This window comes from Lissotriton helveticus, chromosome 2_1 (assembly GCF_964261635.1).
Source record: "Lissotriton helveticus chromosome 2_1, aLisHel1.1, whole genome shotgun sequence".
Lineage (NCBI taxonomy): Eukaryota > Metazoa > Chordata > Amphibia > Caudata > Salamandridae > Lissotriton > Lissotriton helveticus.
Genome location: NC_136059.1, coordinates 625027919 through 625055449, shown reverse-complemented (window position 1 = coordinate 625055449; position 27531 = coordinate 625027919). Strand labels below are relative to the sequence as shown.

Here is a 27531-nt window from a genome sequence, read left to right as displayed (position 1 = left end):
AAGAATAAGAAAGCTAATTCTGTCTTCTCCCAGCTTCCCCCTCCCAGGCAGAAAATGTCTGCGGAGTGACTTCTTACTGAAAACATCCATGCTTTCCAGTTGCCACTGAAAAAGGGAGGTGCATTGTTAGCATGCCAGCCAGAGAGATGCATTTTGTGCCTCTGGAAACAAATAAGCTGATGGGCAAAATATTTTTAAACCAATTTTCCCTCAGGCAGCACACATTAAACTTTCATAAATGTGCTTTTCTACTACAATTATCAAAAATCTACTTTCACATTAAGTTAATTAAATCAAGGGAAAATAGTGTTTAACCCCTTCAGTGCTAATGACAAGGGTAACTCGTCATGTAGGGCCCATTGATTTCAATGGAAAGTCAATGGACCTACATGCACACCCCTTAGCAGCCAAGTGGTTAAACATTTCTGATAGATATGGCTCTTTCTGGAAAGTGCAGCTGTACTTACACCCTGATAAAAGCTTTTGGACAGATTTCCATTATGAAGACATGCTAAACCCAATGAGCATTATTATGCCCCATTTGTATATACTAAACTCTCATCCTTGTTGTCTAACAAATAACACCTTAGGGATTAGTTGCCTAATATACAACAACTGATTAGTTTACATGGTTCAGACACTTTTTCTTGCCATGTTTTGCTACAGTGGTTTTAACATGCAGCTCTGCCAGAACACAAAGTTGCTCCTTGAAGCCATGTATTTTTGTAATCTATGTGGGTGGTGTAAACACACTCTGCTGCCACATATGTCATTTCACGTCCACTCCACTAGGGAATGTTAAATAAGCCTCCCAGGCAAAACATAATAATGATACCTTCGCAATTGAACATGTGACCAGAAAATGCTGAGCTTTGTTAAAAAGTGGTAAATTAGGATCCTGTTATGTGGATAAGATGTTTGCTCTTTTTAAATTGGGAGCATTGAATATTTTTGACAGCCAGCATATGCCTACATGTGGTCAGCAAATGTCTAAAAGTTGCAAAATTGGGATTTTGAATCCCAATGGATCTTCCTTATTTATTCATCTTTATTGTTTTTATTCCTAATTATGCATTCTGCAACAGTCCTGTAAGAGTCACTAGCATTTAGTTTGATTCTAAATGGATATTCACAGAATTTAGAATCAATGTGGGCATAGAGAATGGCTCCCACACTATGTCTCAGCAGGTGTTACTCGTTTTTAAGTAGAGAACATTAACTTGAACTGAAAAATCGGAGGTAAGGTTTATAAGCAGGTACAAAGCAACGTTAACGGCCTCTGGGAAATGTGTATTATTAGTCCGCGTGGTTATGAGGTCTCACTGTGAGAAATTGGGATGCTGGTTCAGGGTGGGGGTAAACCCTATTCAAGCAGCAACCACTAATCTTGTCAGGGTGAAACACAAGCAAACCCCCAAATTAAAGTGTACTTACTCTTATGGTAGCTTGACACAAAAGCAGCCAGGCTTTACTTAGAGGCAATGTGTAAAGTTGTATGCAGCACTCAAGCAGGAATAAAGTGAAAACAAAACACAAGGACATTTCCACACCAATTTAGAACAATAGAGTAAAATGTAATACATTATTTTCAACCAAAATGACAAAAATACAACAAGCTTATAGTAACAATGAAAATGCTGCATCGGAAGGCGGGTGCCGGCTCAATGCCGGGACAGATTCGGGGGCGTTCCCGGCTTTTGGCTGACGTCGCGTGACGTCGGCAAAAGCCAAAGAATCTCGGGAACGCCCCGAATCTGGTCCGGCATTGACGGACAGGCCCCTCGTCCAATGGCTAGCCTCCATTTATGGAGCTAGCCAATCGGAGGAGGGGGCGTATCCCGACCCACACACACAACTCAAGAGGTTTTTTTGGCACATGCGCAAAGCGCATGGCCAGTCAAAACCTAAAAAGGAGAAAAGGAGACCTGCAATTTTAAAAGTTTTTTTTTTTTTTGTTTTTTTTTTTTTTTATTTTGTTCCTCATCTCAACCATGGCTGAACCATCAGAGCCGTGGGCTCGAAAGAGTGTGACTTGGAAGACTAAAATGCTGTCTCAGTACATGACTGGTAGGGGTCGGTCGTTTAAGAGGGAGCGCCAAGACCCTACAGCTAGATTAGCTTAACGCTAAGTCACAACCCCTTTAACAATATAAGATGGAACTTGCCATTAGCCAAATTACACCACCGCCTATGCCACAATTGACCTTAGGTATGAAGGACAGATGTGAATAAGCAAAAAGGAGTTCGACATGGCTTCGTAATCATAGGAACTGGGGAAAAAAAAAAAAAAAAAAAAAAAAAAAAACCCAGTTTCTACTCATTGAGACCAATCGAGTTTCAACCAAAAAGCTCTTTTTTCTGGTTTACCTCCTCTAGATAAATCTAGTTTCGATATAGAAAGCATGGAGGAACTCCAATCTTGTAGTGTCGGTGGGGAGGCCTCTTTCCAACGCTTACAAATCTCTCGTCGAGCCACCAAAATTGAGTAGAACAACAGGTTATTATTTGCACTACGCTTTTTGTCTTTTACTCCAAAGATTACAAGGCCTAAATCTATATTCACCATGGTACCTATAGAAGATGTTAGTCTGTTGCTTATTGATTGCCAGTAAAATGTTAAATGTGGGCAATCGTGAAACATATGTGCATCTGAGGCTTCGACTTGTCCACACCGAGGGCAGGCCACTGGTGTACCAGATGAAAATTTGGACAACCTCTGAGGCGAATAATAAGCCCTATGGAGGGTAAAGAGGTGGTTTCTTCGCAGCCACGCTGGTTTTACAATATCCCATAACACGGTAAAGGATATTTCCCAAAGTTCATGCAGATTAGTTATCGGCAATAGACGACCCCAAAGATGATCTGGAAGGTGGAATATTCCGTCTATTTCCTCTAAGATTAAATTATAGAAATGGGAAACCTCTTTGGTTTTTAGGGCATTGTCAAGTAGGGAGGATTCTAGTTGGCTGATATCACCCAATGAAGGCATTAGTTGGCGAGTGGAGTCAGATTTTTGTGCTGCCGCCCAACTGGAGATCTGGAGAAATTTCAGTCTTGATAAGTTTGAACCTACCCTACTCACTAGATGTTCCCAGGAATACATTTCCCCTTCAAAAAAGAGATCACCCCAAGTCAAAATCCCAGCTTCTTTTAGCGGGCTTATCAATGCATCTTTAGTCCATTCAGGTGGAGCTGGAAGATCCCATATAGGAGAACCGTTGGAATAGTAGCCTATTTTGGTAGTAGTTCTAAGGTTGTACCAGGTTCTTGCCAGACCCTGTAGTATCTTCAACTTAATTTTCTTAAAAAATTTTGGATCTCCAAACTTAAATAAAAATCCTGTTTGATTTAAGCCTTCACATTTTAGTAGTGTAGAAAACATAAGGCCTATGCCCTGATCTTTTGGAGTTTTAAATAGGATTCGAGCATGTGCCAACTGGAATGCCCAAGCATAGATTTGGATATTGGGGCCAGCCAGACCCCCCTTCTCCCTACGGCGCCTTAGTTTATTCCAAGAGATTCTTACAGACTTATTCCTCCATATAAATGAAGTAATGTCACTTTGCATCTTTGCTATCATTTTCTTCTCAAAGTAAAGTGGTAAACTGTTGAAAATAAAGGTCAATTTAGGCAGGATGGACATCTTGACCAGATTCGAGCGGCCTAAGAGCGTCAATGGGAGATGTCTCCAAGAATTCATTAAGTTCCTGCAGTCTTTGGCTACCTGGGTAAAATTTATGTGGGCAATCTGGTTGATATCATTTAAAATTTTAATACCTAAATATCTCATATTGTCACAGGGTTGTACTGGTAATGTCGTATTGGTAATGTTCCATACCATTACCTCGGTTTTTGTGGCGTTGATTTCATAGCCGGAAATTTTGCCGAATTCTTGTGCCAGATTAATTACTAATGGGAATGCTGTGTTGATGTCAGATGTTAAGATCATAAGATCATCCGCGTATAGAGACACTTTTTTTTCCCAATTTCTGTGACTAAATGGAGTGATGTTAATTTCTTCACGAATCAATTGGGCGAAAGGCTCCATATAGATATCAAAAAGTAAGGGCGAGAGCGGGCAACCCTGCCGGGTGCCTCTTGTAATGGTAAAGGGTTCCGACAGCCCACCATTGACCAAGACCGAGGCTGAAGGTTCATGGTATAATAGTTCCACCGTTCTACGAAAAGCTCGGCCCACCCCAAATTTTTCCAAGGCCCCCGACAGGTATTTCCAATTGACCCTGTCGAAGGCCTTGGCAGCGTCTAAAGCAAGAATGGCCAAGGGCAGTGATGAAGTAGTTGCCATGTCAATTGCACCTATAAGGTCGTAAATTAATTCGTAGAGTTGGCGACCCTTAACAAAACCCTTCTGGTTAGAGTGTAAAATTAAGGGGGCTACCTGTCCCATTCGTATAGCTAGTATAGACGCGAAAATCTTATAGTCAGCGTTGAGGACTGAAATTGGTCGATATGAGCCACAGGCTGTAGCTACTTTGCCTGGTTTCAAGATAAGCGTAATGGAAGCTTTGTTCCATGATGGAGGGGGGAAGTCTCCCTCAACCAGTATCAGATTAAATAAATTGGTAAGAAAAGGGGCGATATCGGCTACAATATGCTTATAAATCTCTACCGGAAGACCATCCGGGCCTGCCGCCTTCCCATTTTTACTGTTTAATATGGCTGATGTTACCTCCTCTAACATAATTGGGTGGTCTAATAGGTTCGCCTGCTCTTTAGAGAGAGTCGGTAGGGTGATTTTGTTAAGCCAGTTTTCTATCTGAATTGGGGTGATATTATTGTCCTCCCTATAGATAGCTTGAAAAAAGTCTTTAAAAGCTAATCTTATTTCTGGGTCTGAAGTCGCTGTACCAGAATTCGTTATTATAGAAATGATATTATTACGTTTTTGATCTGTTCTGGACTTCCAGGCTAACAGTTTGCCTGCCCCTTCGCCAAATTCGAAATTAGCTAATTTACTAGCTTCCCACCTCTGCAGGATTCGCTGATTTAGTACAGAAGCCATTTGTCCTTTAAGTTTCGTGAGCTCCTCCTGTTTGGTCTGTATAGCATGGTCTGAGCTGTTGTTTGTATTTTCTAAATATGATTCAGCTTTTAGTATATTGGCCTCTATCTGTGAAACCTCTTGAGTATATTGCTTCTTACGGTATGAAGTTTTGTTCTTGACAATCCCTCTCAAAGAACATTTGAATGCATCCCATACTAAACTGTGTGACGCCGAGCCAATGTTGGTTTTAAAAAATTCTTGCGTCTCGACCTTAACATAGTCCAGATCCTCAGGGGATGTAAGGAACGATCTGTCAATTGTCCAAGACCTTGTCACGGTATGAGACTGTAGTTCAAGGTCTAAACATACTGCCGAATGGTCGGACAGGTGTGATGGTAAATAAGTTATATCCCTTACTGACTTTTCCAAGCACTTGTTAACCAATATGAAATCGATCCTTGATCTGTGTCGATACTTATAATTTCGAAAAGAGAAGCCAGATTTCGAGCCCGATCTTACCCTCCAAATATCAATAAGTCCGTATTGGTGCATATTTTTAATTAGAAAATCTCTTGATTTGGAATGTAGCTGTTGTCTGGTAGAAGTGGACTTATCCAACTTCGGATCAAGGACGATATTAAAGTCACCCGCTATTATCATTGGTTCTGGAAAATGTAACAGCTCGGAAAACAACGTGGCCAGAATAGATGGGTCATCTCGATTAGGCCCATAATAGCCTACTAATGTAATGCTTGACCCCCCAATCATTACTGTCGCGATTGCCCATCTGCCATGCGGATCGACCTTTTGTTTCAAGAGTTTTGTAGTGATGTTTTTTTTAAAAAGAATGACAACCCCTTTTGTGTTAACTATCTGAGAAGTAGAGACTGTTAAATCTATCCATCTATTCTTTTTTACCAAGTCTAAAATTTCATCTTTAACCAAATGTGTCTCCTGGAGGATAATGACCTGGGCACCAAAATCCCGAATATATTGTACTATTGTGTTGGCTCTAGGTTTGGTGCGCAGGCCATTAACGTTCCAGGAGAGAATCTTAATGGTGCTCATACTTGGCATGTCTACTGATATTTATTGAAAGTCCTGCCGATACATTTCCCTTAATATTGCTAAGATAAGAAAAGCTAGCCCATTTTTTATTTATGTAATTATCGACCGCCATTTTAGAAATGAGAAACATTTTATTTTTTATTCCCCTAACCCCTTCCCTCGTGTTGATTTCCCCCCCACCCCTGAGGAACCCTAGATTATCCAACCGGAAGGGATCCGGTTTGTGATACCCCTAAAGCTCTATCTAGGCTCAGGCGGAACGTTCTTAAATTAAGGTAGTAGAGGACCTAATATAAGTGATGTGTCTAACTCAAGTGGAACCTATGGTGAAAATATAATTCAATAGCTTAAAGTAGTATCTATAAGTGGGTTTAAAAGTGCTCTTTATTGATTTATTGATTTAATTTGCGAAAAATGTGAAAGAAATGTACAAACACACACACATATATATACATACATACACACACATATATATATATATATATATATATATATATATATATACATACACACGCCTTTTTTTCCCTTCCCACTCTCCCATTTATCCCCCTTTTTTTTCCAATTTATTTTATTTCCTTCTTCACCCCCTTTTTTTTTTTTTTTTTTTTTTGTTTTGTTTTGTTTTTTCCTTAGTTTTTTTTTAGTGGAGCATTACGTGGTTGTGAAGTGATAAAAAAACACATTTACCCTTCCCTTTTTTCTCTTCTTTTCTAAGTTGACTGTTACGTTTCCCTTATTTTATTTTTACTTTCTTCTGTAAACAGGATCAAGTAGGATTTTAAATTTTTTTTTTTTTTTTTTTTTTTCTCCTTTTCCCTTTTTCCTTCTCCCTCCCCTTTGTAGTTTCACTCATGAGTAAGCGCTATAAACTCTATGGAGTTAATATTATGGAAAAAGCTATAGTAGCAGCTGACATTATTAATTGGAGGTGCCTAAACTTAACAATAGTTCATCTGCTGCTTGAACAGTGTGAACGTTATACATTTTGTTGTTTAGCATAATCTTGAGAGCTGCAGGGAAACTCAACTGGACGGATGCTCCCAGGTTTCTAAAGGCCTCCATTCTTCGACCCAACTCCCATTGTCTATCAAGGGTCGCCCGCGACAAGTCAGAACGCACTTGAAAAGAGAAACCTTCACCTGACAATGATTTTTGTTTTAAAGCTAAGTTTAAAATATGGTCCTTGAGTTGAAATGTGTGAAAATTCACTAATATCTTGCGAGGCTTTGTACGTTGCGGATTGCGCCTGAATGGGTCCCTGTGAATCCGCTGAATATCCTGATTAAGCTCCTCCTCCGTGTGTTTCAAATTTAGGGTTTTAATTAGGAGTTGGATAATGTATGCTTTGATATTAGTACCTTCATTTGCTTCTGGTACATTCAAATGCGGATATTACAGCGCCTCGAATTATTTTCCAAGTGTTCTATTCTTTCCGCCAGTGCCGTGTCTTCTCTTTTAAGCTTCCGTATCTCCTCTTTGGCGTTGTCAAGTTCTATGGACATTACCGCTGTTGTCTCTTCTAAGACTCCCGTCCTAGAATATAACCCATCAATCTTACTATCTAGTGATTCACAGTAGGACCTTATCTCTCTTTGAATTTTAGATGACTCCTCAAATCCACGTTTGATGTCGACTGTCAAGTTAGTAATCATAGATAATATTGTAGAGAGGTCTGAAGGAGGAGTAGAAACAGCGACTTCTGATAGTGAATGCTCATCGGAACTGAGAGATTGGGAAAACTGACTTAGTTGCTGTACAGTGCCCTGAATACTGAGAGCGTTTTGGTCCAAGACTGGAGGCACTTCAGTCCCTTGAGGCGGATTATCTGGTTCTAATACTCGACTCTTACTTATTTCCGCAGTGTTGCAACTATCAGGATCTACCTGTCTAGTGTCGCTCGTGTTGGTTTTAAAGGCTTTAAGAGTCTCATTATCACCTTTAGAGACTGAAAGATTTTCTAGCTCAGGAGCTAACTGTATGCCATCCATTGAAGGAGAATCAGAAACAGGGACTGTAGTCATATTGCTGGTTAATGCTAAGCTTAAGACTGCCCCAGGAGAGGCGCCCCTGGAGGAATGGTCAGAATGTGCAAGGCTCAAGACCTGGGGAACCACTTTAAAGTAAGAGCGCAAAGAAGGTGTTATCTTTGTGCCCGGGTCTAACACTGATTTTTTTTTTATTAGACCTCTTAGAACGTTTGGGCTTGGCTTCTGCTGAGAGGTATGAAGAGGGCTTGGGAAGCGTGGGTTTTAAAGCACCGCTAGTCCAGGTCGATGTCTCAGCATTAGTATCTTGAAACTCCTGCTCGGATGCCTGGGAAGTCTCCAGTACTGGGATAAAGTTAGGTTTTTCTGGAATTAACCTCCCTTGTTTGTTTACTGTGCTCCGTACTTTAGCTGATGTTTTACCCCTACGGCCTTTTCTGGGTATTGTAGGTGTCAGATTTGTTACTTGTTTACAGTGAGTAATAGCTCTGCTCCTGAGAGAATACAAATTATTTGCGGGGGTTATAGCTTGCTTTGTAATCGTTGCATTTATTTCACTCTCAGGTTCCAAGCTAGGGTGTAACAAAATCCCAGCCTCCAACTGTTTAGCAACCACCTCCTCCACCCCCGCTCTCTGTAACCCCTTCACCTTGTTCGTTAGAAGAATGTCTCTCCCACAGCCTTTCGCCTCCTTGCGCTGTGGAAAATCCTGCGCGGAGTTGTCCTTGTCTCTGCCTCGGTTCGCCGCCTCTGTTTGCAGGTTATCTCCCCCCGGTCCTGCAGCTGCCACTACAGTGTCCCTTCGGAGAGAACGAGCCCGCCTTTCTCGTCTGCACTCCAGGGCGGCTCGGTTCCACCTCCAGGGAGCCGACGCAGAAACAGAAGCAGAAGCAATTAGAGTGTGGGAGGTTGACTGGGTCGACAACACGTAAGTTACCGCCGGGTAGGGACTCAAACATGACACACCCCCAGCGAGCCCAAACATAGAGGGTTTTCAGTAAATTACTGCAACTCCGTGAAAAAGTGCAAAAGCTGAAAATAAATGTCTTTTACATGCGAAGACAGCGCAGCGGTGATATACGCTCAAAAAGAAATAAAAAACAAGAGCCTCCTTAGTTTAGCCCTCATCCGAGAGATCCCGGTTAAGAACGCCCGTGTGAGCTAGAGCAGGGTATCGCGACCGCTAGCCTGCAGCCGCCATGTTCCTCCGCAATTTTAAAAGTTTGGGTAAAAATTGTGCTTAATAACTGTGGTTATCTGGTCGCTTTGGGCCGGGATAAAGTCACAAGTTCAGACCAATTGCAATGGAGCATGAGCACAAAAAAGGGACCAAACTAGTCCCACTGAGAAATGTACCTTAAGACAGGGTTGTGGAGCATTGCGTCACACAGCGGCAGTTCCGAGGAGTGATAGAAGGCTCAAGTCAGAGACACATTGCACAGTGGCAGTTCTGATCCTGCATTGTGGGCTTGCATCGAGGCTGCATTGTGCTGAGTCATTTCTGATGAGATGCTGCAGGTTATGCATCGAGGATGCATTGCACAGTGACGGTTCTGGTGAATTGTACAAGCTGCAATGTGAGCTTGCATCGAGGCTGCGTTGTGTTGTGTCTGTTCCGTTTAGACACTGCAAAGAGCTGCGCTGGATTAGCGTAGCACTGTGTCAAATCTAAATAGACCTTCGTGGTGTTGCAGAGCACCTTTAACTCCACTTTCATGGGTCCAGGACTGGAGAGCCATCATTTGGGGGGTTAGGACTCACAGCAGGCAGAGTCTAGGTGCAGGGTTCAAGATGGTTGGAGTCTTTTCTTTCCCTCAGACTTTGTTCAGAAAGCTGGCCTACTAGCCTTTGGATTCACTCTGGTGGTCCTGGGTTCAAGATAGTCCAGTCCTTTTCACTCAGGCCACAGGACAGAAGAGTAGCAGGGCAGAAAAGCAGTTCTTGTAGAAGAGCAGCACAGCAGCCCTTCTTGTGCGTCTTCCACAGGCCCAGAAGTGTACTGAAGAGTTGAGTCTGAAGGTCCACTATTTATACCTGGTGCACACTTTGAAGTGGGAGCAGCTTCTAAGGTCCTTCCCCTACAGAGGTGTCTGGAATTTACTGTCTTCTTGCCCTGCCCCCAGCGTGTCTGGGGGCACAATAGACTGGTGTTAATCCCTGTGTGAGTGTGCTGAGACAGAGTTTTTGGGATGTGCAAGAGTGGTAGGGGAAAGCTCTTCCCCCTTATACTGACAGAGACTGCCCATCCTGCCAACACATTATTATCCTTTGTCTCACTGTCTAACATTAATACACAAAGACCAACTGCCAGCTATGTTTAGTCATGTGACCCAGGATGCGGCCACCAAATGGTTGGGACAAGAAAATAAAACATTTCTAAAAGTGGCATTTTCAGAAGTGGGATTTAACATCCAACTTTACCATTAAAAGGGTTTTCAACTTGCAATTCTTTAGATACCAAACTCGACTTTCCTACTGACGCCCAATTTAAAGTTATCAATTATTGAATGTAATAAGGTAATCCAATGTTATTCTATGAGAGAGGTAGACCTCACAGTAGTAAAAAACATTTTAGGAGTTTTTAACAACCAGGACATAGGTTTGCAAGTTTGAAATGGCTGTTTAAACTGCAGGCACAGGCTGCAATGGCAGGTCTGGGACATGTTTTAAAAGGATACTTAAGTGGGTGGCACAATCAGTTCCGTAGACCCACTATTAGAATTTATTTTACAGACCCTGGGTACTTGCAATACCACTTTACTAGGGACTCATAAGAAAATTAAATGTTTCAAATGGGTGTAAGCCAATTTCACCATGTTTAAAGGAGAGAGCACAATCACTTTAACACTGGTTAGCCGTCCTAAAGCCAACAAAAACGAATTCGGCAAAATCAGGAGGACTCCAAAAAGTTTTAAATGTTTTATAAAAGGTTTGTAAATCATTGCTTTTCACTCAAAGCTGTAGTCGTTGAGCCAACAGGAAGCCGCAATGGAAGCCGGGGTTGGCACAGGCTCAACAGGTACAGCAGGTGCAGTTATTCTTCTGTCCTTTCCAAGTCCAGCAGTGTTCTGCGGCTGGAGGCCAGGGGTGCAATTGTAATGCCAATTTCGAGTTTGTGGGTGGACAGACACTGGGGCAACAATTGCCATGGGGCATGCAGATTAGTAGGGTAAGGAGGCTTATAGTACAAAAATATAAATGTACGCATCATCATACAGCAGAGATATACTTTGCATTAAAAAACAGCATGGAACAGCAATAACCTCTGAGTAAAGTATGGCAAGTTATTTGTAAATGTAATTTACCTTTTATTTTATTTTCTCTGCCCTCTTGTGTTTACTGCTGTTCATAACCATATATAATTTTTATGATTTTCATAATATTCCAGGTGTTGTTTACCCTTACTTTCCTCGACTTGGACGATACAACCTGAACTTCCATGAGGCGCAGCAGGCTTGTCATGATCAAGACTCTATCATTGCCTCATTTGACCAACTTTATGATGCCTGGAGGTCGGGATTAGACTGGTGCAATGCAGGCTGGCTCAGCGATGGATCTGTGCAGTATCCCATCACCAATCCACGAGAACCATGTGGTGGTAGAAACACCGTCCCAGGTGTCAGGAATTATGGTTATCGGGACAAAGATAAAAGCAGATATGATGTTTTCTGTTTTACATCAAACTTTAAAGGTAATGATGATTTTAATATAATTTGTTTCATTTTATGTTTAAAGAAATTAAGTGTTTAGAGTGAGCAAAAAATAATGCACATAAGTCAAATTTGATTCTTTGAGGCCGCATAAGCAAAGCCTTGCAAAAACAATGTCAGTGATCTATTTCTAGAAATTAGACATTCAACATGTTTGGGTTAATAAACAGCTACTTGCCACTCATGAAACCAAACTTCATAGATTTCCCAGAGTACTCCTTGTCGACATTTACACATGCAGGGTTTCCAGTGGTGAAATATCTGCATGAGTAAGGTAGGGAGAAATGTATAGTTGAATATTTAGTGTTTTGCTTGTGTTACACACAACAAAATAATTTCTTCCAATGTAGAAATACTTTTTTGTCTAAACTCCATGACATTTGGAGATTATTTTATGTCCATTTCAGGTTAAAAATATAGTTATTCATTTGCACATCAAGTGTAAATTTCTAGGTGCTATGGTAGGTGTTTTTCAATACTACTAGAATTTTGAGCATGTTGTTTTTCTAAGCTGTTTTCATTGCTGTCCCTCACACCTTTTTCTGCCCACCTATCACATTTCAAAAATGCAAAATTGTTCGAATTTCCACCATCCTAAGTGCAGATTATGATTTTGAAATGTTGTTAGAAGCACACCTTTTTTTAAAAATTTAGTATGAAGGATGTTTCTCAAGGAAAATGATTTGAGAATCTGATCCATGGGTGGGGGCACAAAAAAATCGTAAACATGTTCTAACCATTTCACTGCCCTATGGATGTAAATATACATCATCAAAAGGTGTTCGCAGGATGCCCTAAATGACCTATATATGTCAATAGGTGAAATCCAAACCCCCATCCCTGGTGGCTGTTTTTTTAAATTACAATTACAATTTGTGTGTCTGCTCCAAAGGGGACTAACTGCGTTGGGGAGAAGGAAGTTGTGAGCTAAGGCTAAAGCTCCAGAATAAGGTGGGCCTGTGCTAAAGTCTAGGTTGCTCATTAATATACGTGTGATGCCACTAGTGATATTATACACAGGTATCAGATGGGCATGTGACAGATTACCTAGACTCTTGCAGGTCCATCCAGGGATCAAGCTGGTTGGTGGAACTACGCGAAGGGTCAAGTGCAGCTGTGGCCACCTGGATGAAAACCAGCAGCCTCATGCTCAATTCAGAGAAGACTGAAGTCCTCATATTGGGCTCCACCCCCTTTGCCTGGAATGACTCCCAGTGGCCCAAATCGCTTGGAACCCTGCCACACCCACAGAACACTCACGGAACCTCGGCATCAACCTGGACTCCTCGGTCACCATGAGCCACCAGATCAAAGTCGTCTCCTCATCCTACTTCCACACACTGCCCCTGCTCCGAAAGATTTTCAAGTGGATCCCCACAGAGTCCAAAAAGATGGTCACCTACACACTCATTAGAAGCAGAATCGACTATGGCAACACAATCTATGCTGGAATCACCCAGAAACTCCTCTAGAAACTGCAGAATATTCAGAACGCCTCCGCCAGATTCATCCCCAATATCCCCTGCCACGTCACATAACCAGCCACCTGAGAGACCTCCACTGACTCCCAGTCAACTAAAGAATCACCTTCAAGCTCCTCACACAAGCCCAACACGACGGAGGACCTGCCTACCTCAACCACTACCACAGATTGGAGTTGTAATGGGTTGGACTTAAATTGTTCCTAGCCCCTCCCATCATGATTCAGACTTCCTTCCTGATTCAGTTGCAGACCACACCTTTTTTCCCCATACGTCTTCTCCCAAAGAGTTGGGAGACAATGAGGCTGTGTGTCTGTGCCAGCACGGAGCCCAGAAGCTATTTGGGTATTTTCATAGTCTCAGTAAAGCCTAAAAAGAGCCCAGATTTTTACTGGCTCGCAAACATTTACAAGTCTGAATCCTTAGTGAAGAGCACCAATGCAGTTTGGGTTTTTTCTTATCCTCAGAAAAATTGAAATTGTGCCCAACTCTTTTCTGGGGCACAGACACAAGCACATTTCTGCCAGAGCAAGGAACATGGATGTGGCTCCACATTGGGGCACATCAACACTTGTTTTGGCTGGAGTCATCGAGCACCTAGGAAAATAATGCAACCACAAACATTTAAGAATTCTAGACCCCTGAAGGTGAACTCGGTGGAGTCGCTTGCAAGGATGCCCCTGTTTTATTTTCTCCAAAACTACCTGCACAGGTCAAACTTTTGTTAAGAAAAATATTTTCGCACATCTCTGTGATTGAAAAGTCTAGAATGTGTAGGGAACAGCAAAAAGGTCAATTATGTGACTGTGTGAAGTCACTACAATGTCAACAGTTTTCACTTCTCCCTGCCGGTGCATACGTGAGTTGCGTTGTGAAGCATAGCACTTGCACCTGAAATCATAGCCTTCCAGTAGAAATTACTATGATTAGACAAGCTCAACAGAATCCAATGCATTAAATGCTTGCTGTGCACTGCAGCACATATGCAGTGTATGTTTTGTTTATGGAAGGAATAAACACATTTCCTCCAGTTAAAGATGGCTTCAAGGAGGAATTAGGTTTTGACACAAAGCTCAGTCGGGCTTTTTTAGTAGATTGGGCTTTGAATGAAAACCTATTAGTATTTACACTGATCTGCACCAATAATGACCTCAGTTATCCCCCCCACCCCCTGACATAAATGATGGAAAGAAGTGGAAATGTGTTATTGCAGTGAGAAAACAGAACCTTTTCAGTGCAAAATACATTTTGGACTGGGCAGTAAATACCCTTGTCAAACTTTGAGTTGCTTTGCTTATGGACACATCCTTAGGAAATCTGCTTTCTGGAGTTTTCTGCCACAGAACAGGGAAGAATTTTGATTTTTTTGCTTTTTCTTTAATATTTTCAGGGGATTACAGGTAATGAAAAGCACTGGCATTCATTCAAACCATATCACTATGGATTCCCACATTTCTTTAGTTTTCAGTAATATTTGGCATTAGAAGGTTCTACTGAACATATGTGGACCCTGTGATGAAAATTGTGCAGGCATTCCTCCATGAAATATATTGCTGATGTATAGTGTGGCGATCGCTGCTCAACCCCATAAAAAATCCACCTACGTCTGATAACCTATACTCGGAGAACCTAGGGAACACATATCTGAGTCACATCTTGTCAGTGATATGTTACTGTGCGTGGAAGACTTGTGGGACAAATGTGTAAAATGTAACAAATGTCTTTATCACCTCATTCTCCTGACCAGCCAAGCAGGGGAACCGCAGGCTGGCAGCCAGTGATAAAAACTTTATGAAATGTAGATATAAAAAATATATGATTCAGGATTGTTTCCATACAGCTCAGGTGTGATGTCCGTGATCAAAGACAGGTGTTCTAAAATGGGACTTAGGTTGTAACTGCTTTCAAAATTTACAGAATGCAAGTCATCCAGTTTATCGCCTCTGAACCGATATTTAACATATACATGTCTGGTGCCCCTACACTCATGAGAAACGTTTCTGCATGAGGGATTCTGGAGATAATTGCTGTTTTGGTAAATGGCTAAAAAAATGACAAATATTAGCTGTATATAATAAAGTTAACTACATTAAATTTGAGGTGAAATTATTTTTGTAATGATGTTCTGTCCTTTGTTATTATAGATGACAATTCCACAAATGTTGAATTTTACAAGTTGTTTTTTTTAGAAGCATTGGTTAATTTATCTAACTGTACCATAATAATTCCTCAGTGACAATGAATGCTTCTCGTCCCTATAAGCTCCTAACTAGCCCACAACACTACCACCCCTAACCTCCAACCCCTTACAACTTCTTTACACACTCTTCCCTGTACCCTAAAATTCTTTCATGCCCCTTAACGCTGCACTCCTCTGAACTCCAGTAACCCCTTACCACCCCTTAACTCCACTATTCAGTGAACGCGACAAATACTTTACTACACTTAACACTATACTTCTAGTAACCATAAAAAACCTTTCTTCTTTTTCATGCTTCCCATTTCCAAACCAACAAAATCCCAAACCACACCTTAAGGATAACCTTCCCGGAATCCTAAAAAAGACAACAACCCCTGAATCCTACCCTAATCGCCAGAGCTGCCATCCATCCTGGCATTAGCTCAAGATCCTCTGATTCTAGGCAAATCAAGTAATCTCCCTGTGAATATAAAAAAAACTGACATTGTGTAATGTTATCTGATGCTCATATAAAGTGCACTAATGCTGTTCGGCTAGGTTCATACTAGATAAAATTTTTAATAAAATCTCTAAAAGCCCCTTGCTTTCCCATAAGGCTAAATCCCTGAACCCTACCCACCCCAAACTATCCCTAACACTACCCTTCCTTGGATCCTAAAAACGTCACTGCAAATGAACCTTTCTACTTAAGCAGAAGGATGGTCCTTGACCCTGTTCTCAATTCACTTAGCTTTGCCCTATAAGGTTAGAGTAGATTAGATTAAGTTTATAAAGCGCAACAATTGCCCAAAGGGTGACTTGCCGCTAGCGACAGAACAGCAAGAGTCACCAAAGCAAAAGACAAAAAAGGAAGGAAAATATTGGCATGGGGAGGAGAAGATCTAGGTTTCTAGCTGTTTTCTAAAACTAATCAGGTTCAGCTGAGACCTGAGATTCAGTGGCAGTTGATTCCACAGTATAGCCATGGCATGTATAAAGCTTCTACCTCCCCAAGAAGCTTTATGAATCGTAGACACTACCATAGTCCTAGATGAAGCTGAGCGCAAACATCTATTGGGAGAATACCATCACATTTTATTCTGTAAGTATTCAGGGCCAGTTCCATGAAGGGCTATATGTGTCACACAAAGCGATTTGAACAGAAGGGACAGCTTTTTCTGAGTTCTTGTGCAGCCATAACTTTTTTCATTCTATATTTTCAGTAGACAACATTTTTGATACTACCTTTTTTTGGTTTTCGAAATATTTTCACTACTTTTATCCCACAATATTTTTATTGCAAACTGAAACATCATCTTCACTGCAATCTTCCAGACAGACAATCGAGGTGAACGAGGTTTGTCACCAAACAATAGAAATCCAAGGAAGTATTGATGTTAGAAAGTATGGTTCTGATGTGTTTCAGTGCAGTCCAGGTTTGATATCTGTGACTATAAGACAGGCACACTTAACTAGCATTTTGCTTGCACCTGCTTTCCAAAATTGTGAAATGCACTGCACTCAGTTTATTGTCTTTTGTCAGCCTAAACCCCCAGAAAGCCCATACATATCTGCTAGTCATAAGCTCAGGAGACCTAGAGGGACAAAGTACGAGGTCAAGTCTTGGGAGGGATATGTTCCTAAGTGAAGGAGGGTAGAGGGATTTGCCATGTTTTGAAGTAACAAGTGCTACAAATCTAACATCATGTTCAGAGTGCTCTGTTGCTTACCCTGCAAGGATAAGGGAATTTGGTTTGCACAAATACATCCCTTAGGTTGTACTGAATTAGACAAATAAATAGTTGTTATACTTTCCAATGTTGTGTGTTTATAGCACGACCCATTGTAGGTTTCCCTATGTTAGCCTAACCATGCACACTATAGGCCTCATTTTCTTTTGCACGTGTTACTTTATAAACACGCTGGCTTTTGTGCCACATTGTACTTTTATTCGGAACCTGTATATATTTTCGTGCTCTGTTCTTTTCCTGGGATTTGGTCTGAAAATCATAGGCAAGGTCAAACAACAATGTCCCTTGTTATTTCATATCTTGTCATATAGATGACACAGGAGCCAAACACACACACATGGAACAAGAGTTCTGATACAAGATCACTGCATCTGCTGAGATGTAGAGTGTCCATCTGTGTATGCTAAGGTGTGGGGCCTGCCACTATTCCCAGACATATATATATCAGATATCTCAGCGCCAGGATGCCTGTAAGGTGACAGCCGCGCTATACAAATGTCTTAAATAAATAAATATATATATATATATATATATATATGTATGTGTGTGTATATATAAAATCATTCAGCTTTAGTAGCAGGGGAGAGAGGTTTAGGCTACTCTATCCTATATAATGACAGGGCTTTTCAAGGTGTATGATTTATTAATCTTGCTAACAGTATTTTTAGTACACATTTGTTTTCTATTCGTGGAACGAATACTGCATTTCAGACCACAATAGTTTAAATAATTACTCTAAACTTCCTTTGGGTTTCCTCGTTATTTTATTGTGAACAAATACAAGTGAGAGAGCGATAGGGTGTGTCCTGTTATCGTGTTCCCTGAAAGGGTCGAGAGTGTTTTGTCCTGGGGTGCTAATACACTTGTTACTCGGGTAAGGTTAGGAGTACACGTGTGGCACTATAGCTAGCAGACTGGAGTTCATGGATATTGATGTAGTATGGTAACTCAGGGGTATATTATCAAGGGGGTTTATCTCCGCTTTTTTGGCTTTAAAAGCCAAGAAAGCGGAGATAAAATTATCTCCCTATTACCAAGCTGTCGCTAACACCAGTTAGTGACAGCTAATAGGAGATAGCGACCATCCTGGGCCCCGCTTTGCATGTCAGTGATATTTATCACTAATGACATGCAAAGTGGGCGTGCCAAGATGTTAGCGACTGGAAACAGTCGCTAACATCGCTATCTCCTATTACCAACTTTTGGAGATATTCGCGCTAAGCGCGAATATCTCCAAAAGCTAACACCTGCCCTGAGCAGTTCTTCACCATGTTATCCAATGGGAGGTGGATAACATGGCTAAGAGCATTTGCTCGATAATGCATGAATATCGCTGACTTTTCAGCGATATTCATGCATTGCGGCCGTTTTTTATCGCATTTGCGATAAACCTTGCTAATAGCAAGGTTTATCTGCGATAAAAATCGCCGATGTGCGGCGATAATTTTTGTCTCTAAACAAGTTAGAGACAAAAATTATCGCTAGTTGTTGGTAATATGCCCCTCAGTCCCTACATACGGATATTCTTTGGTCCCAAGCATAGTTCTGTTGCAGAGCAGAATCCCTGCAACACCAATTAGTCCTGAGATTGAGCTCTGCCATCAAATGAAAGAGCGCACCATAAACAGTGACTGTGCCAAAATGTTGTCATTTGCGTTATTATTACATAATTGATTGTGTAGACTATTATAAAGAAATACTCAAATATTTGGTATTGTCCGGCTCCAGGTATTTAAGGCAATATTTCCATGATTAGTGTTCCTGGATTCTTGTTTTTTCACTTGACATATACAGTAGTAAATTGAGCAGATTTGTTAAAATAAATGAAAATATCTCGATATTTTCTCATTATATCTTCTGGCTGTAATGTTTTATATTGCTACAGGATTTACGTCAATACATTGCACTGAATGTGTAAAAAATATATACTTTGTATGGGTGCACAAAAAGATCAAAGGGGTATATTCGCATGTACAACTTGATACCATTAGCTCTAGCACAGAGGCATACATACACCTTTGCGGCGAATAATTAACCAGTGAAGGCTGAGGGTCTGATTTCAATCGTGGCCGACGTCCTGTCGTTCCGTCAAGGCAACAGAGTAAATTATCCCATTGCCTTGGAGGAAGGATTGCCCGCCAGATATATACATGCCTGCCAGGCAGGCAGTCATTTATAAAAGCATTGCCAGGAACTGCCATACCGGCAGTTCCTGGCAGTGCATTTCACTCACTTCTACAGGGCTAAATCAGAAGGACACAGCTCTGTAGCACAGAATATTACATTTTTCTTTTAAAAAGAAAAAGTATAATGCTCCCCTGTAATGATTTTACTGTTCCTTACCACCAAGTTTTTACCTTGCTGTGGAAACATTAAAAGATTACTACATGTCCACCCATCCAAATTAAGCGGGTGGGTGGACATGTAGCCATTTCTCCGACGGCCCTTACTCCCCAGGGCTGTCTGAGAAATTTGGCCATGGAAGAAACAGAGTAGTCTCTGCTTCTGCACAACTGAAGGTAGGCTTGTGTTTAAATTGGGCAGGCGGACCTTCATGTTGGTGGTATGTATGCTCCACTGCTGTTACGACAGAGTATACATACCACCGATTTATAAATAGGGTCTTAAGTCAGAAGAAAACCAAGCTTCTCTCTGAAAATGCACTGTACAACGGACCATGTCAATCATCTTTACAGATAGATAACAATGAAGTGCAGGGGGGTGTGGGTGATATAGTCTAGTACAATAATAGCTGGAGAAATGTGTATGCTTATAGCATTGAAGAATGCCATAATGAAAGCGAAAAGGAGGGTTTGACGTTCTAGTTCAAGAAACAAAGAACCATTTGTATGAACACTTTTTCCCCTAGACAAAGATTCCCCTTGATGCATCTGGCCCAAAATAATAAGTTATTGGTACATAGGATGATATGAAGGGATATAAAAAAGCAGGAAGTAAAAAGCTAGGACTTTGCCACTTTGCTGCTTTATGAATATGTATGGAATTGTGATGCATGCTTGTTGTAGAAATGATGTTCCAAATACATGAACCCAAAAATATGTTACAATTTGAGTGATGTCAGAAATTGTATAGCCTTAAAGTTTGAGATATCAAGATGTCTTTGGATTTGATTTGCAAATTGTTTTAAAAAATGGTAAAAAGCCGTAAAACAGGATTTTTTTGGGGACCCATCATTGTACACAGTCTCAAAATGCCATGTAATGCCAGTGTAGCATCTGCCAATTTTTTATATTTTGTCTTCTTTTTTCGAGGAAAATATTTGTGCAAGGGGTATACCCCTTATAGTGCACCACCACCTAGTTTAGGCATGTTCCATCCCATACTCACCCTACAATCATATTCACAAGTGCAAATCTTGAAAAGTTTCAGGAGTGCCGTTGACCTGAAAAACATTTGTGAATCCTCAACTTCTGTGCACAAACTGACCAAGTTATACCCCATGGAAGGACAACTGATATCAGATTGTATCTCAATAATCTTGCAACATACTGAGGTACTGAGGTAGGAGTATATAGATTTACGAACGTAAATTCTCATTTTTTTTCAACACAAAACAGTTTGCTCTTATAATTCATGCCATTTAAACATGTCAGGTTAATTTTCACGTGCAAACGGCTTTGTAAATATGCCTAGCCGATGGACGACTAAATCAGATACGAATTAACTCATTCTCACTCGCGTTTATTTCTCTTTCATTAAGAAAGTTAGAGATTTTAAAGGAAACATACACGTTTTCAATGTGTACTCGCTTTTATTAAGTTTTTATTTTGCTTGGTGCTGATCCACAAACGTGATTTTTTCTGAACTTGTTCAGTTCTATGGAAATTGTGAAATGTCCAAACATTGTTGTGATTCTGTGGCTGCTAAACAAGTTCAAACATTTGGCTGGTGTAAACCTGCCCCTTTTCCATTAGGAGTTATATTTTCTTTTCTTGTAATGACAGAATCCTCTGGTAAAACAACTCCAGATGTTAACACTGCACATCTGTATTGAATAAAACTTCCCCATTAAATGTTCACTGTCCACTTCTCAGTTAGTTCCTTATCTACACCTAAGGGAAAAGATAGAGAATGCAGGAAATCTGTCTAACGAACTAGGCAGATGTCCTCTCAGTCCAGATAAATATCACTATGAAGTTGAATCTTGCTTTTGAATGGCCACATTAAACTGGTCGATTCCTATAATTCCATCATTTTTCTATATTCTTAAATTATAAAGAATATGCATTTTGGAGGTGGGTGCAGCACTAGCAATAATATAGTGCAATCAGTGCCCCCTTCCCCTCCTTGCTCTAAAATAAATAAAGAGAGGAGTGTAAACTGTAAGAACTAGTTATAGCTCAAACATTAGGTATATCAAATATATTTTCTAAATATGTTATTAGTGAGCCCCGTAAGGTATGCATTTGCTGTGAGAGTTGTGTTGGAGCCTGCAGAGCTCAATCATCTTTTTATTCCTCTTATGCAGATGCAAGATGATAACTGACAGTTAAAACACTAGTGCCTGGGAACATGTAGGACAGGGAGTACTATATAAACATATACATTTGTATAGTGGCTTGTCACAGCTTTTTAAATAATATGGTTAGGCACAAGTCGGTATATGATTGGCAAAACAACAGTGAGCTCAAGTTTTCCCAAGGGTCTTCCAGAGATTTTACTCAAAATTTATGTATTGAAATCACATAAAAATACCATCCAACAATCAACCAGAGTGGACCACAAGCCTGTGTCCAGTACTGACAGAGCGAGTACAAGAGGTGATGTAGACAGCAGAGAAGGGCTTTGTAAGGCGAAACAACGTTACTCTATCAACAGTACAATTGTACAGAGTATAACATACATGCACTAGACATTTCAGTAGTAATCACAATTAAGTTCAAGTGCATAAAAGGTCGACGGCGTTTCGGACCCCTATAAAATATCAGGGACCATCATCAGGACAAATACAATGAAAAGCCTTAGGTTAATTAAGCCTCTAAATGCCTAAAGAGGGGAGAGAAAGGAGATATTCAAAACATATACATGGACAATAAAATCTGTAACATGGTGACATGGGTGAGACCAGTGAGCGACGAGGTACCGGTCAATTGTGTCACGTGGACTATAGTGCTGGTGGTGTACACTAATAGCTGTGATCCGGATGAGGGAGAATTACTTATGACAGTGATAGTGTCCAGTGGGGCCAGGGTAGCAGTCATGATCGAAATATTGCCGCAGTGACGCAGTAATGGCGTGACATCGAGTGAAAGTGATTTGTAATTGGGCAAGACGCGTGATCGTGAGAGAACAGCCGGCGCAGTTTAAGTTCAAAAGGCAGCCGTAATTGCAGTCATGATCGTAATAATACCGTAGTGACTAATTCAGACCAGTGAAGACGATTTCCAGTTGCGCATGGCGCGTGGCGCGTGATCGTGAAGAAGCGTGAAGGGGCATACGGCGCGGATTGTGTTAAGGGCTTACCGAGTCGCCTCGTTAGAAAGAGGCTGGCTCCTCGGGCAGAAGATTTGCACGCGATAACCCTGCAAGAGTGAAAGGGTCAGTTGCGAGCAAGGCGCGGTATCTAAAAGTAACGAGCCACGGAGGCTCTGTCTAAGAGCTCATAAACTCACCAGAATCGGGTCGCGGCGGCCGCGGACAATGTGGATTCCGTCGGCTGGCCAGGATACCTGGTAGAAAGGAGGTACGCATCAGTACTATGTGGAATAATAACCTCGGTGCGGGAGGGAGGGTGGAGAGATTCACTTACCGGGTTAGTCGGCATGCATGATTATCTGGCGTCCACCAAGCGAGGCATCCAATGTCTAATATACTTGCACCGGATTGGTCCAAGGGTCGGGCATAGAAATAAAAGACGGACACACATGGGCGCCATCTTAGGGCAGTGGTTGTGAGGGGAACAGTGATGCGAAGTGCAGGCATGCTTAAGGGAACAGGCGCGTTTGAGAGAGAAACAATACAACTGACATACATTATATGCATTTTAACAGTGGACTGACCACAGCATCCAGGCCTTATTGATTGCTTCATAGAGGCACATAATTATTGAAGTACAGGCAAATTCATAAATCAAAGTACTACGGAACCAAGTCTGACCACAGACCCGGGATGTCAGATAAGGGCAGTCCATTCATCTTGAACGTTGAGCCCCGAGTTCAGACTGTCAGTCTTTAAAATCCATTTCAGTTCCTCTCTGTTCAAGAGGCGTGTCAGATCACCACCCCTGGGTGAGATGATGATTTGTGCGATCACAGTCCAGTGGATGTCATTCTCGGAGTGTCCCTTCTCCACAAAATGTTCCACCAAAGGGGCGTTGGGTGTTTTACACCTGATGCGGCTGCGGTGTTGGGAAATCCTCAGTTTAACCTTCTGTTTTGTTTGACCCACGTATATCAGGTTGCATGGGCAGATGATGGCATACACAACATTCTGACTATTACAGTTGGTAAATGTTTTACGGGTATTTCTTGCATTGTTAAACACAAATTCCTTACCATCAATTGAAAACTCACATACAACACATGACCCGCACCGGGCATGCCCAAGAAGTGGAGGTAATTGCCAGTGGTCGTGGAGAGTTACATTTCTACTGGATGGTAACGCAGCCCTAACCAATTGGTCCTTAAGATTTTTGTTTTTCTTAAAGGCAAACAAAGGAGTGTCCCAATTTAGTACCCCTGAGTTTAAAATGTGCCAGTTCTTTTTGACACATTGTCTCACCCTGCTGGAAACTGGGGAATATGTAGTCACACAAACCAATTTATCAGTGGCCTTTTTGGGTTTTGGTTCCAGGAGGGTTTCCCGTGGACAATACCAAGCTCTCTTCATAGAATTCTTGATGAGGCGCCTGGGATATCCTCTAAACCGCAGTTTGCTCGATAGTATGTTAGCTTCACAGAAATAGTCTTCCTTTTTGTAACAGTTCCTTCTCAATCTCAGGAACTGGGAGTATGGCAGACTGTCCCTCAGAGCCCTGGGGTGACAGCTGTCATATCGTAGCAGTGTGTTTCTCTCCGTGGGTTTACGGAAAAGGGAGGTGTATAGGGTGCCCTCGTGATGTTGATAATTTAAGTCAAGGAAAGAAATGCTACTTTGGTTGTGAGAGATTGTGAAGGTGAGACCATTGCAATTATGGTTCAGCCAGTGCAGGAGCCCCTCTAGTTCAGCGATAGTGCCGACCCAGATCAAAAAAATATCATCTATATACCTCTTCCAATTTTTCAATCCTTGATGAAAGGGATTTGTGGGACACAGGATGGTATTCGTCTCTAGCCAATCCATGTAAAGAATCGCCAGAGTGGGAGCAAAGACAGCCCCCATAGATGTCCCACGTACTTGTTGGTAGTACTGTGAGTCATACATAAAGAAGTTTTGGGTAAGGCAGATTTCTAAGAGTTGGATGATAAATATCGTCGGAACTCTATGGGGGCTGGGTCGGGTGTTGAGAATGCTCTCCATCACCAACAGGGAGTCCCTCTGTGGTATATTGGTGTACAGAGACTCGACGTCTAATGTACATAGAGTCTCAGTGTTAGGGTCAAAAGCGTGGTTTTCTATGATATTTATCATATGCATACTATCCCTAATATAACACTGGGTTGTTGATACAAAGTCTCTTAGGAAATAGTTGACATAGAGGCCCAGTGGTTCAAGAACTGAACCACAGCCCGAGACGATGGGTCTACCGGGGGGGTTATCCAATCTTTTGTGGATCTTCGGTAAGGTGTATATCACCGGTATTCTGGGGTTGGAAGTGTTGAGAAAATTAAACTCATGTTGGCTGATAATGCCCTTTGACATCGCATCAGTAGTCACCTGCCTGATGAGAGTCTGTAGTTCCTTTGTTGGATTGCAGGGTAACCTGCAATAATGATCAGTGTTGGAAACCTGACGCAATAGTTCATCTTTATAATTTCCAATGTCTTGTAGGACAATCCCACCACCCTTATCAGCAGGTTTAACTACGAGCTGGTTGTTATTCTTCAAGGTTGAGATGGCATTTTTCTCTTCAATAGTAATATTAAAAGGTATGAAGAGATGGGATTTTTCTAGCTCAGAGATCTCTTTTAGGATAACCTTTTCAAATGTCACAATCTCTCTCGGTATCATGCTGGCTGCCGGAGAGAAGGTTGAAGGTGGTCTAAAAGGTGTAACAGTGGTTTTTGGCTCAGAGGGATTAAGTTCGAAGTAAGAACGTAGTCTTAACTTACGAAAGAAGGTCATCAATTCAGATTGTAGGTCCAGGAAATTGGGGTATTTAGCAGGGACAAAAGATAGTCCTCTTTGGAGAAGTGACGACTCACAGTCAGTGAGTACGTGGTTCGAAATATTAAAAATGGGTATCAGGTTGTGGGCACAGTCAGGAGTTACCATTGGTAAAACTTGTGTCTCGTCTGGCGTTCCCCAGGGGGATTCTGCCATCTCTGTTGTTGTTTTACCTTGCCTCTCTTTTGGGGTTCTGAGTTGCCTCTGGATAAAAAATGAGAGGGGTTGCGTTGATTGCCACTAGTTCCTTCACCTGTATCCGAACTATCAGATGAGTCAGCTGACGAGTCCGTGAATCCAACCACTGTGTTCCTTTTATTAAAACGTCCCCAAGGTCTAGGGGTCTGCTGGTGTGGATTAAAGTTGCGATTGAGATAGAAATCCTTTTGCAGATAGGGGTAGGTGCGCTCCAAGGAAAAGAATTTAATGTCCTTCTTTACCTTGTTAGATTTTTTATTCTGTTCTATCCGGTGAAATTCGGCAACTGTTTTATCAATTTTCTCCAAAAGGGACCTTCCATCAACAATAGTTTTGTCGTCTATGATTTGTTTCTCCAAATCCTTAATAATTTCGTCAAGTTTTTTCAATTCCTCAATAGCGGTGTCAATCCCAAGTACTAACCAGTGGCGAGAGCAGGTAGTACCAATCCCGCTAAACCCTGTGATGTATTTGGGGTTGTCAGTAAACACACCTGGGATGTTTCTCACCTGTAAGCCAAGGGGTATAGTGTTAGACTTGAGATACTGCGTCAGCATGAGCATCATCAGTTCTAGGCGTGCATGTTTTTTCTTATATTTCTCTAATTCATCTGGTAAGCTGGTGTTACCTGTTGGTGATGGTGCATCAGGGGTGTCAAACAAGGAGGGGCCTGCACAGATTTTGTTTATGTACTCTTCTGCCCGAGGAGCCAGCCTCTTTCTAACGAGGCGACTCGGTAAGCCCTTAACATAATCCGCGCCGTATGCCCCTTCACGCTTCTTCACGATCACGCGCCACGCGCCATGCGCAACTGGAAATCGTCTTCACTGGTCTGAATTAGTCACTACGGTATTATTACGATCATGACTGCAATTACGGCTGCCTTTTGAACTTAAACTGCGCCGGCTGTTCTCTCACGATCACGCGTCTTGCCCAATTACAAATCACTTTCACTCGATGTCACGCCATTACTGCGTCACTGCGGCAATATTTCGATCATGACTGCTACCCTGGCCCCACTGGACACTATCACTGTCATAAGTAATTCTCCCTCATCCGGATCACAGCTATTAGTGTACACCACCAGCACTATAGTCCACGTGACACAATTGACCGGTACCTCGTTGCTCACTGGTCTCACCCATGTCACCATGTTACAGATTTTATTGTCCATGTATATGTTTTGAATATCTCCTTTCTCTCCCCTCTTTAGGCATTTAGAGGCTTAATTAACCTAAGGCTTTTCATTGTATTTGTCCTGATGATGGTCCCTGATATTTTATAGGGGTCCGAAACGCCGTCGACCTTTTATGCACTTGAACTTAATTGTGATTACTACTGAAATGTCTAGTGCATGTATGTTATACTCTGTACAATTGTACTGTTGATAGAGTAACGTTGTTTCGCCTTACAAAGCCCTTCTCTGCTGTCTACATCACCTCTTGTACTCGCTCTGTCAGTACTGGACACAGGCTTGTGGTCCACTCTGGTTGATTGTTGGATGGTATTTTTATGTGATTTCAATACATAAATTTTGAGTAAAATCTCTGGAAGACCCCTGTCCGGCTGGACATGTCTGTCCTAAAAATATAGATTGACTCTGTCTATATTTTATCCTCGCGATATTCCTTATGTTTGGGACCGCTGTTGTTGTTCAAAAGTATGCTCCCCATGGTCCCTGCAGACTAATTTGGGGTCCCTTGTTGTTATTAAACTCACTTTGCGCAATCAGTTGATTGCAAGGGTTTCCGTTCCCTCCACTTCTCCTAAGTGGCCCCTGCTCTCCGGTACCTACAGGTGTGTACCTTCCCCCTCCCCTTGTTATGTCTGACCCAGCACCCCTATACTCCATTGAGTACATAAACAAA

At 41.6% G+C, this 27531-nt stretch overlaps 1 protein-coding gene across 1 annotated transcript in view; it reads left to right on the top strand.

The window, feature by feature from the left end:
- The window catches only part of HAPLN1 (hyaluronan and proteoglycan link protein 1), a 354395-nt gene that overhangs the window by 273090 nt on the left and 53774 nt on the right, over positions 1–27531 (top strand). Inside the window, exon 4 of the mRNA XM_078675330.1 lies at positions 11447–11749. Coding sequence (XP_078531456.1) covers positions 11447–11749 — 303 coding nt within the window. The remainder of the gene's footprint in view (positions 1–11446; positions 11750–27531) is intronic.